General features: G+C 36.0%; 2 protein-coding genes across 2 annotated transcripts in view; both read right to left on the bottom strand.

The window, feature by feature from the left end:
• SERPINI2 (serpin family I member 2) overlaps positions 1-3,195 on the bottom strand; it is a 33,821-nt gene extending 30,626 nt beyond the window's left edge. The window contains exons 1-2 of the mRNA XM_019440501.2: positions 3,105-3,195; positions 351-605 (exon numbers count right to left, since the gene is read on the bottom strand). Of these exons, the coding sequence (XP_019296046.2) occupies positions 351-597 (247 nt within the window). The 5' untranslated portion in view covers positions 598-605; positions 3,105-3,195. The remainder of the gene's footprint in view (positions 1-350; positions 606-3,104) is intronic.
• A 4,800-nt stretch (positions 3,196-7,995) lies between these two features.
• Positions 7,996-16,327, bottom strand: part of WDR49 (WD repeat domain 49) — a 139,729-nt gene continuing 131,397 nt past the window's right edge. The window contains exon 18 of the mRNA XM_053903659.1: positions 7,996-9,109. Coding sequence (XP_053759634.1) covers positions 8,979-9,109 — 131 coding nt within the window. The 3' untranslated portion in view covers positions 7,996-8,978. The remainder of the gene's footprint in view (positions 9,110-16,327) is intronic.

Below are 16,327 nucleotides of genomic sequence, written 5' to 3'. Positions count from 1 at the left end.
ATTTTTACCACTTTTGATAACATTTTCCATTGATTTAAGTTGTGTCACCCTGAACTTCTAATTTAAAAAAAAAATTTGGCCAGATCTTATCCAGCATAAATAATCATATGTAATGGGGCACCTGGGTGGCTCAGTTGGTTAAGCATCCAACTTCGGCTCAGGTCATGATCTCCTGGTCTGTGAGTTTGAGCCCCGCATTGGGCTCTGCACTGATAGCTCTGAGCCTGGAGCCTGCCTTGGATTCTGTGTCTCCCTTGTTCTCTGCCCCTCCCCCACTCATGCTCTGTCTCTGTCTCAAAAATAAATAAACATTAAAAAAATTTTTTAATAATTATATGTAAGAATCTCACCAGTTGAGTTTTCCTGAAGTTTTAACGTTTGTCTTATCTGCTTCTGTGCATTTCCTTTTGCTCCCAGTTGTACCATCCCAAGAACCAACGTTGTTCCAAGGGGGGAAAATATAATGTTGTCCTTATGAGATAAACAAATAGCTTGATAAAGATCCACTGCAAATTCGATATTTCTTTGAGCCAAGGGTCTTGAGGCTTGACTTCCAGAACAAATCAACAGTAGATTCCACAACAAGATCTTATCCATTTTGACTTCTGTGCATTAATTTAAAATTCATTAGTTTTCAAAATAACCAGAGGTAACCATAGTGAGCTCAACTGACAACCTTCTTCCTATTAGAATTCTTTCTCTTAAGTCAAACATTATTACAAGGAGATTCTCATGCCAGTTTGCAGAATAAGCCTCATCTATTAGGAGAAATAAGCATGTGCAAATGGCATTTTTATATTCCTTCAAGAACTAGTCCAAAACATAAGGCAGTCTTCTAAAATCAAAGAAGAAATTATAATTCTGGAACAACGTCAATAGCAATATGATCTCTAAATAGCTGAATGATACTTTTTCCTATCTTTTCCATGGTTTTAAGTGAGATACCTGTAACTCTTTATCAAGGGAATCCTCTGTCCACACTACTCGAAAATGGTTTATAGATGAAAAGAGAAATGGAATAAAATATGAAGACACTCCAGTGTGGTTTTGAACCTATAAAAGTGCAAAGTTAATGTATTCTAAATCAGTTTGAGTAATCTGGCAAAGTTTTTATGGTATGAATTTTCATACTTTGTGGACTCCTACTTCTACAGGGTGAAATACCCTAAAATTCACATTGTACTTTTTCAAAGGAAGGAAAAACTCAGAAAACCTGTAAGGAAATGCAATTAAATGTAACACTACAACAATAACAAAAGAAAATAGCACTTTTTAAGAAACCAAGAATAATTTGACAAGTTAACACGTAAGAAAGCTGCAGCTGAAAACTTTAGCCAAGTCACAACACTAATGACGCCTTATTCAAGTGCCCTCCACTAAAAGTACAGGACATTCAACCATCTGATTACGTCTTGAGAATGAGTTTTGCAATATTAGACTTCATGGAATATTGACCCCAAAACCTCATAAATTTTAGTAATGCTAATTTTACCTTGCAAACACTATATTTCAGGAACTCTTAATAACTCCTAGTTTCATAGGTTACTGGGAAGTAACTGTTCATTGGGGGTAAAGATGAAAGCCTCCAGAACAATGTATTGTTACCCTTAAAAACGAAGAACTATATTTCTAAAGGGCTTTTGCAGACCATTGGAAGGGTCACCATGACCCATAAGTGGGTTGAGTCACTATTACATATAAAGATTACTAATAGTCAAACACTCTCTAAAGCTAATCTGTGGAGTCATTATGTAGCTACTTCAAATTGCCTTCTAATATTTGTAGCTAAACTCTATTTGTTTAGATATACAATTTGCAAAGGAAAAAGACTTCAAAATGCAATTTAAAACAAATGTTAAAAAAATAGCATGTTGGTAAATTGCAAATATAAATATATATTATCAAATGTTTTATTGAGGATTAAGTTAGTACATAAGGTTGTGAGTGGAAGTGCAACAAAAGTAAAAGCCAGTGAGTAAGAAAAGTTTTATACACAAAAATAAATTTCTGTTTACCATTTTCTTTCTTTTTAATGTTTATCTATTCATTTTGAGAGAGAGAGAGAGAGAGAGAGAGAGAGCACATGTAAGAGGGAGGAGGGGAGAGAGAGAGAGAGGAGAGAGAGAATCCTAAGCAGGATCTGAGCTGTCAGCGCTAAGCCCAAATGGGGCTTGAACTCATGAAACATGAGATTATAACCTGAACAGACATCAAGAGTCAGACTGCTTAACCAACTGAGCCACCCAGGTGCCCCTATGTATCATTTTCAAATACATTCACTATCTCAGAAGATTTCTGATTAAAAACAGAAGTTTGTAGATATATAAGTAGTCACAATGTTATTAGTACTTTTAAGTCATCAAGTGGCAGTTCTTTAGGCACATCTTTATGTAATTGGTTTGTAATACAAAAGTAAACAATACTATGAAGGATACAAATTTTTCCTTATGGTAGAATCTGAGGGGTATCCTCTCATTATACTAATAATCTTAATAATTAAAATTTATATTATTTGAGCATCGGGGTGCTTGGGTGGCTCAGTCAGTTAAGCGTCCCACTTCAGCTCAGGTCATGATCTCCCGGTTCGTGAGTTCAAGCCCCACGTTGACAGCTCGGAGCCTGGATCCAGGTTCAGATTCTGTGTCTCCCTCCCTCTCTGCCCCTCCCTCCCCCGGGCTCTGTCTCTCCCTCTCTCCTTCAAAAATAAATAAACATCAAAAAAACTTTATATTATTTGAGCGTCTAATTCTCCCAGAAAATTTCTAGGCATTGAACAAATTATAATCTCACACACACACACGAAATGTTTTCAAAAGTTCACTTAACCTCATTGTGTTTTGGATCCTATCTCATTAGATCTCATTAGAAAGCATGAAGTACTGGTGAACTAAACAACATAATGAAAGTCCTATAAGAATTTAACCTTCAAATTTATAATGACATTATTTAAGGAGAATAAAAGTAATGTGTTAATTTGATAAATTTAAATAATATCTGTTATCAAAGTGAATTGAAATGCCAGTCCCCTGCTTTATTAAATACTCATGATCAATATTATTGCATATGTACTGCATTCAAAAGCTATTTAATTTTAAGGTACTTACCCCAAATTGGCTTCTAATTATTCACTGTGATGTTATAACTGAAATGTGCCTGCTGGGAAACACTAGTACATAAAACACCTGATCAGTCAAGGCCAAATTTACTTATCTTGAACACTGTATGATTAATTCCTCTAAACCCAAAGCAGGTGTTCCCTACATTTGCACAAAAGGACTAATATGATCGGTTAATGATCAATGACACAATAGGCAAGAAGTGAGAGAGAAAACCATAACAGAAATTTTTAAAAGCATTAAGCTTATATTATTTAATCCATTATTCCACTTATTTTATAGTAAGTAGAAACAGAATTTGGAAGAATGTGCCAAGGCTTGTAAATTGGTTAGTAATTAGTTCTTTTTGTTTCTCACAGGACTTCTGCATCAGATTACCACTGTATACCATCATAAATATTTCAGAAAGCCTGTGAGAAAAAGGATAAAGCTAAATCAAGTCCAGAATGCAGAGACAAATTGCTGCTGCATTTACAAAGTTCTCAATAATTCATCAAATCATACAATAGTCACAGGAATTTCCTGTGGTTACAAGGCTCATTTTAATCCTTAGGAAAAAGGGTGGATATTGAAGAAATATACTCTCTATGATGAACAAAAAGACCAGATTAAGATTATTGATTTACCAAATCATAGGAGGACAATACGATTAAACATAGGTGATTTGGTAATACACATCAGTGTTACTTTCACATGCCTTTAAACTTTTACGTAATTTTCTCTACCAGTAGTTCATTAATAAAAAAAATGGATTCATAATTGAATGGATTGTGATCTCATTCTAGTTCAAATCAATCACCTCAATGGCAATCAGATATTAAACACACTGAGTCATCCGTGGTCTCCGAGAAGAGAAATGGAAAATTTGTTCCAGATGCAATTAAACAAATAGTCACCATTGATAACTAAATGTAATGTCACTTCTGATAACTTTATAAAAACAAGATAAAATGGATGTAAATACCTGAGAAGTAACTTCTTTCAATGTCCTGACAGGGCTAGAGCTTACGGAAAGCCATGGGAAGCCTGATAATTGCTATAGGCCATAATGTCCTAATTCACTAAAGTTCTTAATTGTCCATCTAGGCATCTCTTAATGTTTTCTAAGTCTTGGGTTATATTCTAACATCACTTGCTCTAACATAAGCGAACTCCTCTCCAGCTTTAGCTTAACACTGTTAGAGATAATTTTCCAAAAACAGAGTTAGGCAGCACAAGAGCTCTATCCTTCTTGTTTTACTGTGTAATTCATAAACAATCGTCTGAATGTCCAAGGACTCTCATTCAATCAATGTTTTTCTACCCCTGTAGTGACACTAGCAAACATCCATCACAAGTACCCTGAGTTACCAAGTTATTATTTCTCCATATTACTCAGATCATAATGTGATTTACCCAGGAACAGGTCATTGCTTTCCTTGCAATGACAGAGACAGACACTCTGTCTTAGTAAGATCACTTAATGAAACTTTCTGTAAGGATCTTATGTTAGAGCAGTTCAAGCACACTGTACATTTTCCTGTCTCTTGAGGAGTAAAAAAGAATGGCCAAGAATTTCTCCTCCCTGGTTTAAGCTCTTTTAATTGACAATGATACCACAATTGTCCGTAAAATATTACTGCAGGCCTTTTAAATATTTTCATAAATCTGTTCCTTCTACAACTCTATTTTGCCCCTAGAGCATGAGCAAATATTTATATATATATTTGAAATATATATATTATATATATAATATATATATATTATATATATAATATATATATATTATATATATAATATATATAATATTTCATTAGTGAGAGCCAAAGTGTCTTGGTATAAATTTGAGTGCCATCACTCCTCCACTGTAAAAAATAAATCTGGGGATATGTATAATAAAAACAATAGCAAGAAGTTATAGGTTCAGTCTCATTATCTTGCTTAGCATTTTGTAGCTTTTTAAAAGTAAAATTGTATTTAATTCCCAACTTTAAAAACATACAAGCAAATGTTCTCGTTAATATAGGACTTAAAAGCTAATTATTCTATCTGAGCATGGGTTAATTTCAGGCATTTTGTTCCTCTCTCAGTTTGCTCCATATATCATGTGATAAGAGGAAAATGTTCTGAAAAGATAACAGGTTAAATTATATTTAGTGTAAACCTACATATTACAAAGTAGCCTATTGAAAGTTCTGGCACATTCTATTTTAATGTGACAAGTTCCTTTCACTGTAGAAAAAAAATGGATCTTAAATCATTGAACCTAAGTGTTAATTTCAGAAATAGCTTATAAAGTCTTCAGTTCTATTAACATTTTATAGGTGAGACCCTGCTACCTGCCTAGCACAATTAGATGCTGTAAGATAGAAGAGACATAATAACTAAATGTCTTTTTCCTTTCCTGGAAGAGCCCCCGAAGTTAACTAAAGATGGGATTAGGGTTTTAACACAGCACAACTGCCTTACACATGTGGTAGGCTACAGAGAGAAGGTATGTCCATATGAAACAGACTATTTCACTAATCGTTTCAAACAAAGTCATCTACAAGGGTAAAAAAAAAAAAAAAGAAAAAGAAAAAGATGTCTAGCAAAAGAATTTCCAATTTATACCAGAAAAACTAGTGGGCTCATTCAATCTTTGCTTAATAAATCACTGCATTTTATGTACTTTCACTCCAGGAACCTGATGGTAAGAGAAGTGTATTCTATTTATAGGTATATACCTGGTGTCTAAAACACTCCCTTCTATGTATCTTAGATAATTGGTTGGATAGGTGGATGAATGGATGAACAGATGGATGGGTGGGCGCATGAATGGAAAATAGAGCCTTCACAAAGTACGTGGTACCCATATTTCCTCTCTTTAGCATCTTAATATTCCTCTAAATTTCTAGAAATGTGGCTCAAATTTCACTCCACTGTACTGTCATCAATCTATGATTCATAAATCATATGCTCTAAGTTTGAAATGATGGATTATCTAATCAAACCTCCCGACCAGTGCAAGAATTTTCTGCAATATCCCTGTGAGAGAGTTACTCAGCCTCTGCTGGAACATCTCAAAAAATCTTTTTTTCCCAAGGCAACCTTTTTCATCTAAAAAAAAAAAATCTTTGAAATACTTCCAAATTTACAGAAAATTTGCTGGTATAATAAAAAGAACTACCATCTCCCTCTCTCCTTCTCTCTGTTTTCCCAATTGTTAGCCTTCTACCACATATGTATGCTCAATCTATATAGCTAATCTTTCCCTCCTTCTCTCTCTCTCCTATATATAATATATAATATATAATATAATATATATAACATTATATATTATGTATGTATTATATATATGTATGTATGTATATATGTATGTATATATGTATGTATGTATGTATGTATGTATATATGTATGTATATTATATATGTATGTATGTATATATATACATAAAGTCATATATTATATACATGTATTATATATATATGGTGTATGTATGTGTAGACACAATTATAATTAGCATTTTCTGAATCATTTGCGAGCAAGCTGCAAACATAGCTTCTTAATCACTCTTAAACATTTCTTCCTTCCTTCCTCCTTCTTTTTCTTTTTTTCTTTTCCTTTCCTTCCTTCCTTCTTTTCTTCCTTCCTCCCTCCCTCCCTCTAAAACCATGAATTCACACTGGACTCTCAGACCCAATCTGTGATCTCAGGGTTCTTTCTAGCTTCCTCCCTTTGAAATTTTATAAATACCTCTATAAAAGTGAGACACCTGCCTCTCATTCTTAATATATTCACGAATTTATTCATTTACTTACTCAATGTTTATTTTCTCAGTGTAAGCAACCTCCCAACTGTGCCGGCCATTTCCTCTACTCACCCTCTCTGCCTTTCCACCACCTAAACACTCCTCCCACTCCCCAGTCCCATACTCTTGGATCCAGTGAGCATATGACTTCTCTCAGCTCCTCCTTCCTTTCACAGCCATGCAGCCAGCCTGCTGCCAACTCCTCTCCACCAAGATGGGAAGGGAAGGGAAGGGAAGACGAGAAATCCCTTCCTGTTTTAGCAGGTATCAGGAAAGAATTCTAGAATCTGCCTCCTTATAACTGTGTCCATTGGTTCTACTTCTACTCTTTTTCCTCATTGCAGCTTTGAAATATTTGAGAATAGGTTATATGTCCCATGAATTTTCTTTCTTATGCCAGACTTCCCCATTTCTTTACCTGTTTCTCTGGAACATGGTTTCCAGAGTCTATATCACTCTGATAACATTCACCAACATTTGTTGGTTGATACATTCAAATATATGTTTCTTTTAAGTCTTTCCCACATGTGGTTGTCATTCAAGGAAAGGGAAAAGCAGTATACATAGACGTCACAGGGCCTGATCAGGATGCACTTACATGTAAATGGAATAGGCAGTGTCTTCTGAAAACCTTTCCTCTGCCTCCCTCCTCACCAGCTAAAACGTTTGCTCCACTGATTCTGGAAACTCCATTGTTAAAGTTCAGTCCACTGACTTTATATTAACAAGAAGAGAGTGAACAGAAAGTTGAAGTGCAAAACCACACTCTTTGGAGTAAAACACACCCAGGCTCCAACCTCAACTCTGCCATAGATAATTGGGCATTCTTCTCACAAATCCAAATCTCAGATTTTAACCTTATAATAGGTATACGATTACTGTGAGGCTTACACGCAATGAAATTTTGCAGTTACTGAACAGAATAGACCCCTAATATATTGTTGATTATTTCCTTTACTTGTGTGTGTTAGTACAAAATTCTTCTAAAAAATACAAATGGTTTTGAAAGAAGTCTTTAAAATGCAAATGTGTAGTAACTAAAGTTATATGAATGAATTTATTAATTACTCCTACAGAACACAATAAATAAAGCAGCATAAGAATATTGGTTACCTGGTAGATGATGACATTTATAAAGAAAAATGGATCCAAAAAGTGAGGCATTGTTTTTCAGAACCAAACATTTCCCACTTGAGCTTCTACATAGAATGAGTCCTATACCTAGCCCCAGTCTCTTCAAAAAAAAAATTTTTTCTGAGACTGTTACTTCTTTGGTAGTGCTATGCTTTTCAATAATATGGTAAGATAAAATACAGAAGCAGAACATATGCAGTAATTTCTCAATAGGTACACAGAAGAATGGATATAAGTCTGTAAGAATTAATAGGAATAGCTGCTACTGACATGGTCTGACTGCATTATCAGAATCATTTTCAAAAAACTAGAAAGTATGTAAATACGTGGAAATGGTTTTCTTAGTTAAGTTTGTAGATATTCGCTGTGTTAGTACTTTCCATATTTAACTTCAAGGCAGGTTTTTATAATAATAATTGATCAAAAATATTTGCCTATAGAAGCAACCAGAAGGCAACTGGTTAGAATGCATTGCTCTGAAAATGCACATTTTTATATAAAACCACTTGGGAATAGATGATACCAGGTAATATTGGCCCCTCTGTAGTCCAATCTATCTTTTATTAAGAATGCACAGAAAGTGAAAGGTGATGGATAAAAGCAGCACTAAGACATTGAAGGTGAAACTTCCTGAAGTTTAAATACAAAGTCAAGGAGGGGCAGCTGGATGGCTCAGTTGGTTGAGCGTTTGACTCATGGTCTCACAGTTTGAGTTCAAGCCCTGCACCAGGCTCTGCGGTGACAGCTCTGAGCCTGGAGTCTGCTTCAGATTCTGTGTCTCTGTCTCTCTCTGCCCCTTCCCTGCTCACACTTTGTTCATCTCTCTCTCAAAAATAAATAAACATTTAAAAACTCTTTTTTTAAACATAAAGTCAAAGAATGGCACAGAATTCTTGATTCCTCTCCACATTTTATATCCATATTTTATGTGACAATGAAATATTTATTTTTGTTTCAATTATAATTGCTTCTTATTTCTTTTAATCTTCACTTCACTACTTGTTTCTTGATATAATTGCTTGGCTCTTCGTTCACGATCCAGAATTTCTTTGGGGAACAGGTTTTTCTCATCAAATACAGCGTTCAAAGCTACAAAATGATGAAGAAAATAACATGTAAATTATACTTGGTAAGAGGCCCAATTAAATGAAATAGTGGGGAGAAAATTCCCATTTGAATTCATCTGAAAATTTGTATGTTTCTAACACCAAGAGTGTATCTGGGGGGATTTTCTCTTAAGTTCCTGCTATTTCTTTGACTTCGGTTTAAATTAAAAAGCTAAATTTTAACAAAGTTTGTTCTATTAATGTATTTATACCATGATGATTTCCACCACTTCTCAGTAAAAGACTAAAGAAGCTTGTGTTTTCCATTTTTGCTTTTTCATCTACTTAGCAGCTATCAAAGACTCATAATAAGCCAAGAACAGATTATTCTGTATTGAAATAAGACAATGAAAACAATCAAAACAGTTTGACTGCACCACTAAACAAGCTCTTCTGCAATCACGTCCTTATAAGACACTTTGATCTACAGGGATCTGTGGCTTCAGAAAAAAAGAGCCAAATTATCCCCCATGAGTGGCTGTCTTATGCATCAGTGAGATGTAGGAGGAAATTGTGCCATGCATTCAAGAAAATAATTCTGGCCTTTTGCTTAATTCTATCATTTCAACAAATGTTTACTGGATGTATATTATGCACAATGTCCTATGCTTGGGCATAAATGAGGCACAAATATGACTCAGTCGCAGGCCTTCTTCCAACTGGTAGAAAGCAGGCGCAGTGCCCAAATGACCAAAATATCAAGTACAATAAGTTACAGTTCTCAAAAAATAGGAGCAACAGAAATTTTGGTTAAGCATATAAAGAGATTGTAACACTATGCAGAGATCAGAGGAAAAGCTTGAAGAATTAGACACTATTTGAGGCAGATTTTGAAGTCCAGATAGGATTCTAATTGATAAGAAGGGCCACGGAGGTGAAGATGGGTTAGCAAGAGGGAAAGGAAATGTCAACGAGAGAGAACAAAGTAAACCAAAGTGTGGAGAAACGAGAGCTACCGTGCAGGTAATTCTGAATAATTCAGTACAATGTGACCAAGGTTCAAAACAGAGAGAGAATGAGGTTGGAGCGGGACAAAGGAATACTTTAAATGGCAACCCCGAGGAATATGAAATAAACTACATAAACATTGAACAACTTCACCGTATACTGCCATCTTTACATATATGAACTTGGGGGAAAAAGACAACAAAAAACAAAAAAAACCCTCTCCACTTCCCATATAAACATGATTGTATAAGTCAATATCCTTCCCCATTTTCTCTTGAATATTATACTAGAACAACCAGGAAAAATGAAAACAAATAATAATTTGGCAAACAAACTCCACGTGAGTGAAGCCCAAAGATAGAGGTAAACTGCAGCCTGCAAAATAGGAAGAAGGGCAGCCAAAGAGCTGTTACATGAGATAAGGTGATGAGTCTGAAAGTGTAAGAAGGCCAGCAGCCACAGCATCTCAGAAAGTTCTAGCAAAAAAAAGACACTGACTAAAGGTGAGGGGCTCACCCTGCAGTACAAATGCTTTATCTTTCATTTATATCTATGGATGCAAACAGAGGTGAACAAGGCCGGAAGCAAAAGCCCTCCATGACACCTTGTTTGGTTCAGAGAAACAGATGAGGCAGGGCTACGTGAAGAATCACGCACATGAGCCATTTTTTCCTAAAAGCAGTTTGCCTGTCAGTTGTAAAAACTGAAGGCCACTCCAATCCCACACCACAAACTCTCACCTAGGGACCTACTACAAACTTCAGGTCTAAAAAAATCCAACTCATTAAAACTAATTAAGAAAGGAAATTTAAAAAAATGGCATAGAGTGGACACAAAGGACTATAAGCAAAATTAGAAACGAAACAAAACAAACTTTAAAAAGGGCAGAAGAGGGGCACCTGGGTGGCTCAGTTGGTTGAGCGTCTGGCTTTGGCTCAGGTCATGATCTCACGGTTCACCAGTTTCAGCTCCAGGTCGGTCTCTATGCTGACAGTTCGGAGCCTGGAGCCTGCTTCAGATTCTGTGTCTCCCTCTCTCTCTGCCCCTCCCCTGCTTGTTCTCTCTCTCTCTCTCAAAAATAAATAAAAACATTAAAAACATTTTAAAAGAGAAGAATGAATCAATACATGAACTACCTCCAGAAGTACGTTGCCACTGGCCAGATAAATATTGTTACTAAGCGCTTTGTCACAAACTATATTTTAAAACTCGAAAAAGCACTTATTTCTGTAAAGGAAGATCACAGAGCAGAAGTGAAAGAGCTCCGGAAATGTCACAACAGGAAGTGAGGAAAGTGAGCTGGCAGAGCTCAGGAAAAATCTCACAAGTGAGATTTTCACTCACAAGTGTGTGGTAACATAATGGGAAATGGAGTTTACAAATGAGACAAACAAATATAATAAGGTGAAAATGAAAAGAAGAGAAATGAGAGAGGAAAGTGACACTGAAAAAGAAATAGATTCAACCAACACAACAATCAGAGGAGTCCTTCAGAACGAACACCAAAATGGAACAAATATTTGAAGGTATTATGTGTAAAGTTTTCCTTAAATTAGAGACAATCTGACATACACAGGAAGGACATACTGTGGCACCAGGAATAACAGAATCAGAAGTCAAACCGAAGCACATCTTCGTCAAATTATTAGACTTTAAAGGGAATCATTTGGCAGCCAGACAAAATGATCAAGTCGCTTAAAAGGAGAGAAATGTGTATCTTGCATTAGATATCTTCACAGCAATGATCAACACCAGAAGACAGAGCAACACCAACAAGAAAATCAAGGAAAGAACGTGTGGAGTGTGGATATTATACACACTCAATCTGTGCCTCAAATCTAAAAATACAAAAGTTTCAACAAATCTAAAAATGCAAATTTTCAACATTCAGGAAATTCGGGGACTATTGTTTCTAAGAGACCTTTTCGAGAAAACTACTACAAAGTAAACTGATGGATGACTGAGGAAAATTTAGAAAAAGACTTAGTGGAGAGTGCTGTATATTTTTAAATGTAGAAGTGAGATTAAAATAATATGAAGCGTAGGATAACAAAACAGACGGTAAATGCCACATGCCTGACAATGTCAAAATGATACAATTTAACAAAAACTGGAACGATTAGGGAGAAGCTTCATTCATGATAAATCAGCAACAGCTAAGAGACAAAGGACTTAAACCAACAAGTCAAGGAATAGTAGTATAAATAAATTTAACAAAATAAAAGAAGCACAAAAAAAGATCACATTGTTGAATAAAATTAGGTGGTAGAGGGGCACCTGGGTGGCTCAGTCGTCAAGGGTCCGACTTCAGCTCAGGTCATGATCTCACAGTTTGGGAGTTTGAGCCCCGTGTCAGGCTCTATGCTGACAGCTCAGACCCTGGAACCTGCTTCAGATTCTATGTCTCCCTCTCTCTCTGCTCCTCCCCAGCTCATACTCTGTCTCTCACTCTCAAAAATACATAAATATTAAATTAAAAAAAAAAAAAAGAAGAGAAAGAGGGGAGTGAAGAAACATGCTCATTTTATCATTAGTCGACATGGATGTAATGGTTACTGTCCTAGAAAACTGAAGGGCTAGAAGAGTTATACCAACCTATGAGTATAAAGTTACCACTAGAATGTATAATACCCTCCCCAAGTAAAAACAAAGAAAAAATTACAGATCCAGTGAAAACTTTAAAACCCATATAACCAATGAATGACATAAAAGAGTGTGAGAAATATAAAACCAAACAATATATAATATATACTTTTATATATAATATATTGACAAATTTAAATGTGCTCAATTTCATGATCATAAAAATTATTTTTTAGCTGGATCAAAAGCAAAACCCAGCACACATCTAAAATGAAGTGACTCCAAAAATTTGAAATAGAAGGATTTGAAAAGTATACCAGGCAAATCAAAACCCACACAGGGGCGCCTGGGTGGCTTGGTCGGTTAAGCGTCCGACTTCGGCTCAGGTCATGATCTCACGGTCTGTGAGTTCGAGCCCCGCGTTGGGCTCTGTGCTGACAGCTCAGAGCCTGGAGCCTGTTTCAGATTCTGTGTCTCCCTTTCTCTCTGCTCCTCCCCTGTTCATGCTCTGTCTCTCTCTGTCTCAAAAATGAATAAACGTTAAAAAAAAATTTTTTTTTTAAAAAAAACCCACAGAAAGCAGAGGTCAAAATCTAAAATCATCAGTGCATACAGAAACCCTGCATACACTGAAACTCATATTGCTTCTGCACAGAAAAGGAAACAATCAGCAAAACTAAAAGGCAACCGACAGAATGGGAGAAGATATTTGCAAATGACATATCAGATAAAGGGTTAGCATCCAAAATCTATAAAGAACTTACCAAACTCAACACCCAAAAAACAAATAATCCAGTGAAAAAATGGGCAAAAGACATGAATAGACACTTCTCCAAAGAAGACATCCAGATGGCCAACCGACACATGAAAAAATGCTCAACATCACTCATCATCAGGGCAATACAAATCAAAACCACAATGAGATACCACTTTACACCTGTCAGAATGGTTAACATGAACAACTCAGGCAACAACAGATGTTGGCGAGGATGCGGACAAAGAGGATCTCTTTTGCACTGTTGGTGGGAATGCAAGCTGGTGCAGCCACTCTGGAAAACAGCATGGAGGTTCCTCAAAAAACTAAACATAGAACTACCCTACGACCCAGCAATTGCACTACTAGGCATTTATCCACGGGATACAGGTGTGCTGTTTCGAAGGGACACATGCACCCCCATGTTTATAGCAGCACTATCAACAATAGCCAAAATATGGAAAGAGCCCAAATGTCCACTGATGGATGAATGGATAAAGAAGATGTGGTATATATATATATATAATGGAGTATTACTTGGCAATCAAAAAGAATGAAATCTTGCCTTTTGCAATTATGTGGGTGGAGCTGGAGGGTATAATGCTAAGTGAAATTAGTCAGTCAGAGAAAGACAAAAATCATATGACTTCACTCATATGAGGACTTTAAGAGACAAAACAGATGAACATAAGGGAAGGGAAACAAAAATAATATACAAACAGGGAAGGGGACAAAACAGAAGAGACTCATAAATATGGAGAACAAACTGAGGGTTACTGGAGGGGTTGTGTGGGGGGCGGCTAAATGGGTAAGGGGCAGTAGGAATCTACTCCTGAAATCATTGTTGCACTATATGCTAACTAATTTGGATGTAAATTTTAAAAAATAAAATTAAAATAAATTAAAAAAAAAAAAGAAACTCATATTAGTGGATTCCAGAAATAAGTGATACCGGGAACTGAACAAACCAGTGTGATAGAGGAGAGGGAGATTTCTCACTGAATAATTTTTCTTATGTTCTAATATTTGACCGTGTATATTTTGGTTTTTAGCAATAGCACAAAAATGAATAAACCTGGACTATCTCTTAAGCAAAGCTACAAATGAAAATACTTTCCATTTGTCTAATGCCAGCAGTGTAATATATATGGATTTCTGTATATTAGCCATTGATTCTGCCCTGTATGCCTGCGGATTAGCATTTGAGAATCATGAGACATTCTGAATGCCTTAGAGCTCTCCTGAAATCCACTATGAAAGCCAGAAATTTCCTTTTGAAATAAACTCTCGCTGTTTTATTGAGATTTGTCTCTCAACTAGATGAGGAATTTCTACATAATTGACTGGATTTCAGGACAGTTATACCAATAACTAACTGATAGGGCCTTGAGAGAAAATCTTGCCCAAATAAGTCATTTTTTGTTTAGTTAAAAAAAAGGTGATAAAAAATTCATATGCAAGGGTGGATCCTCGTTTCCTGGGCCCAAAGCTTACAAGGTGGGGAGGCTTTCTTAAAGAAAAAATATAAAGTTACAAATATATAATTATTCATAAAACTAGCTATTTATTTGGGATGAGAAAATAAATCTCAACAAACTATTAAAGTTTTGTAGAGTTGGGTCCTTTTATTCTGAGATTTCTTTTAGGAAACACACCAGAAATGCTTACCCGGAAATGATTCCTGCTTGCAAATGGGGCTTCCTGGAACCGGGAACAATAAAACTTCCAGCAACTATTAATACTCACAAGGGTCTTTGTATATGAGGCCTATTAAAACTTCTTGGCTTCACTGGCAAACTCTTTTATTTGGCAAAAATGATGTCATTAACCTAACACCTTCTAAATGGATAATGGTAATCAATTCATCTTAGTATTCAAAGTAACAACATCTGCTAGGTTTATGGCACAATGTTTTCATATGATGATGTGAGGGAGTCTGCAATGGAATGTGTGATGTATCTAAGAGACCATTAACCATTTATTGAACTTATTTAAGATTATAAAAGAATGCCCTTAACCTTGCTGTGATAACTTTTTTTCATGAAGTATTAACTGGCAAGGCTAAAGCTCCCAGTTATTCAATCAAACATTAATCTAGGTGTTTCTCTGAAGGGATTTTGCAGATATAATTAAAGTCCCTAATCAATGGACTTTAAGTAAAAGAGATTATCCAGGATAATCTGGGTGAGCCAGATTTAATCAGCTGGAAGGCCTTAAAAGCAAGGCTGGGGCTCCCGGAAGACAGGGAAAAAATTCCACCAATGGACAAGAGTTTCTTCCTGTATCCATGGAGTTTCAAACTCACCTTTCCTGGCTGCCTGTGGACAACAGCTTTAACCTGTGCCCACTCTGCCCATGATCTTCCCTTTCTGACTCAGTCCTACTCATTTTGGATTTGCTCAAACCAAATCAGCCCCCACAATCCCATAGGCCAATTCCTTGTCATACATTTCAGTATTATGGTCCTGCTGGTTCTGCTTCCCTGAAACCTGACCGGTACACTTGCCATAAAGGACATTGTGTACTATAGGACAATTGTGAAGGGTCAAGTGTTCCTATTGAGACAAACAGACTGGTTTGTCAAGATTCTGATGGTTTGTGACTAGAGTCTGTTGGGATATTCCATGTGAAGAAAATTTGTGTTTATTCAAATATATAGCTGATCTTAAAGCACTCTCAATATCTCAATAATACAATCGGTATTATATGGGACCTCAAGTTTCCCACTTCTTGCCCTCAACAAATTACTTTGAATCTTGAAGAGTAGTTGGTTTAGAAGGGCTAGTAACGGTTAATGTACATTAGCCTCTAAAGGCTTCCCTTCACACCTAAATCCAAATTCTTTGTGCAGGCTACATGGCCCCACATGACCGGATCCCTAGCCTCTTCAATCTCATTTTGTACCAGTCTCCATCT

Source organism: Panthera pardus, unplaced genomic scaffold, assembly GCF_024362965.1.
Source record: "Panthera pardus isolate Hobbes unplaced genomic scaffold, ASM2436296v1 HiC_scaffold_16, whole genome shotgun sequence".
NCBI classification, from domain to species: domain Eukaryota; kingdom Metazoa; phylum Chordata; class Mammalia; order Carnivora; family Felidae; genus Panthera; species Panthera pardus.
The sequence above is the reverse complement of the archived record's forward strand: the minus strand, read 5'-3'. Positions and strand labels throughout refer to the sequence as shown.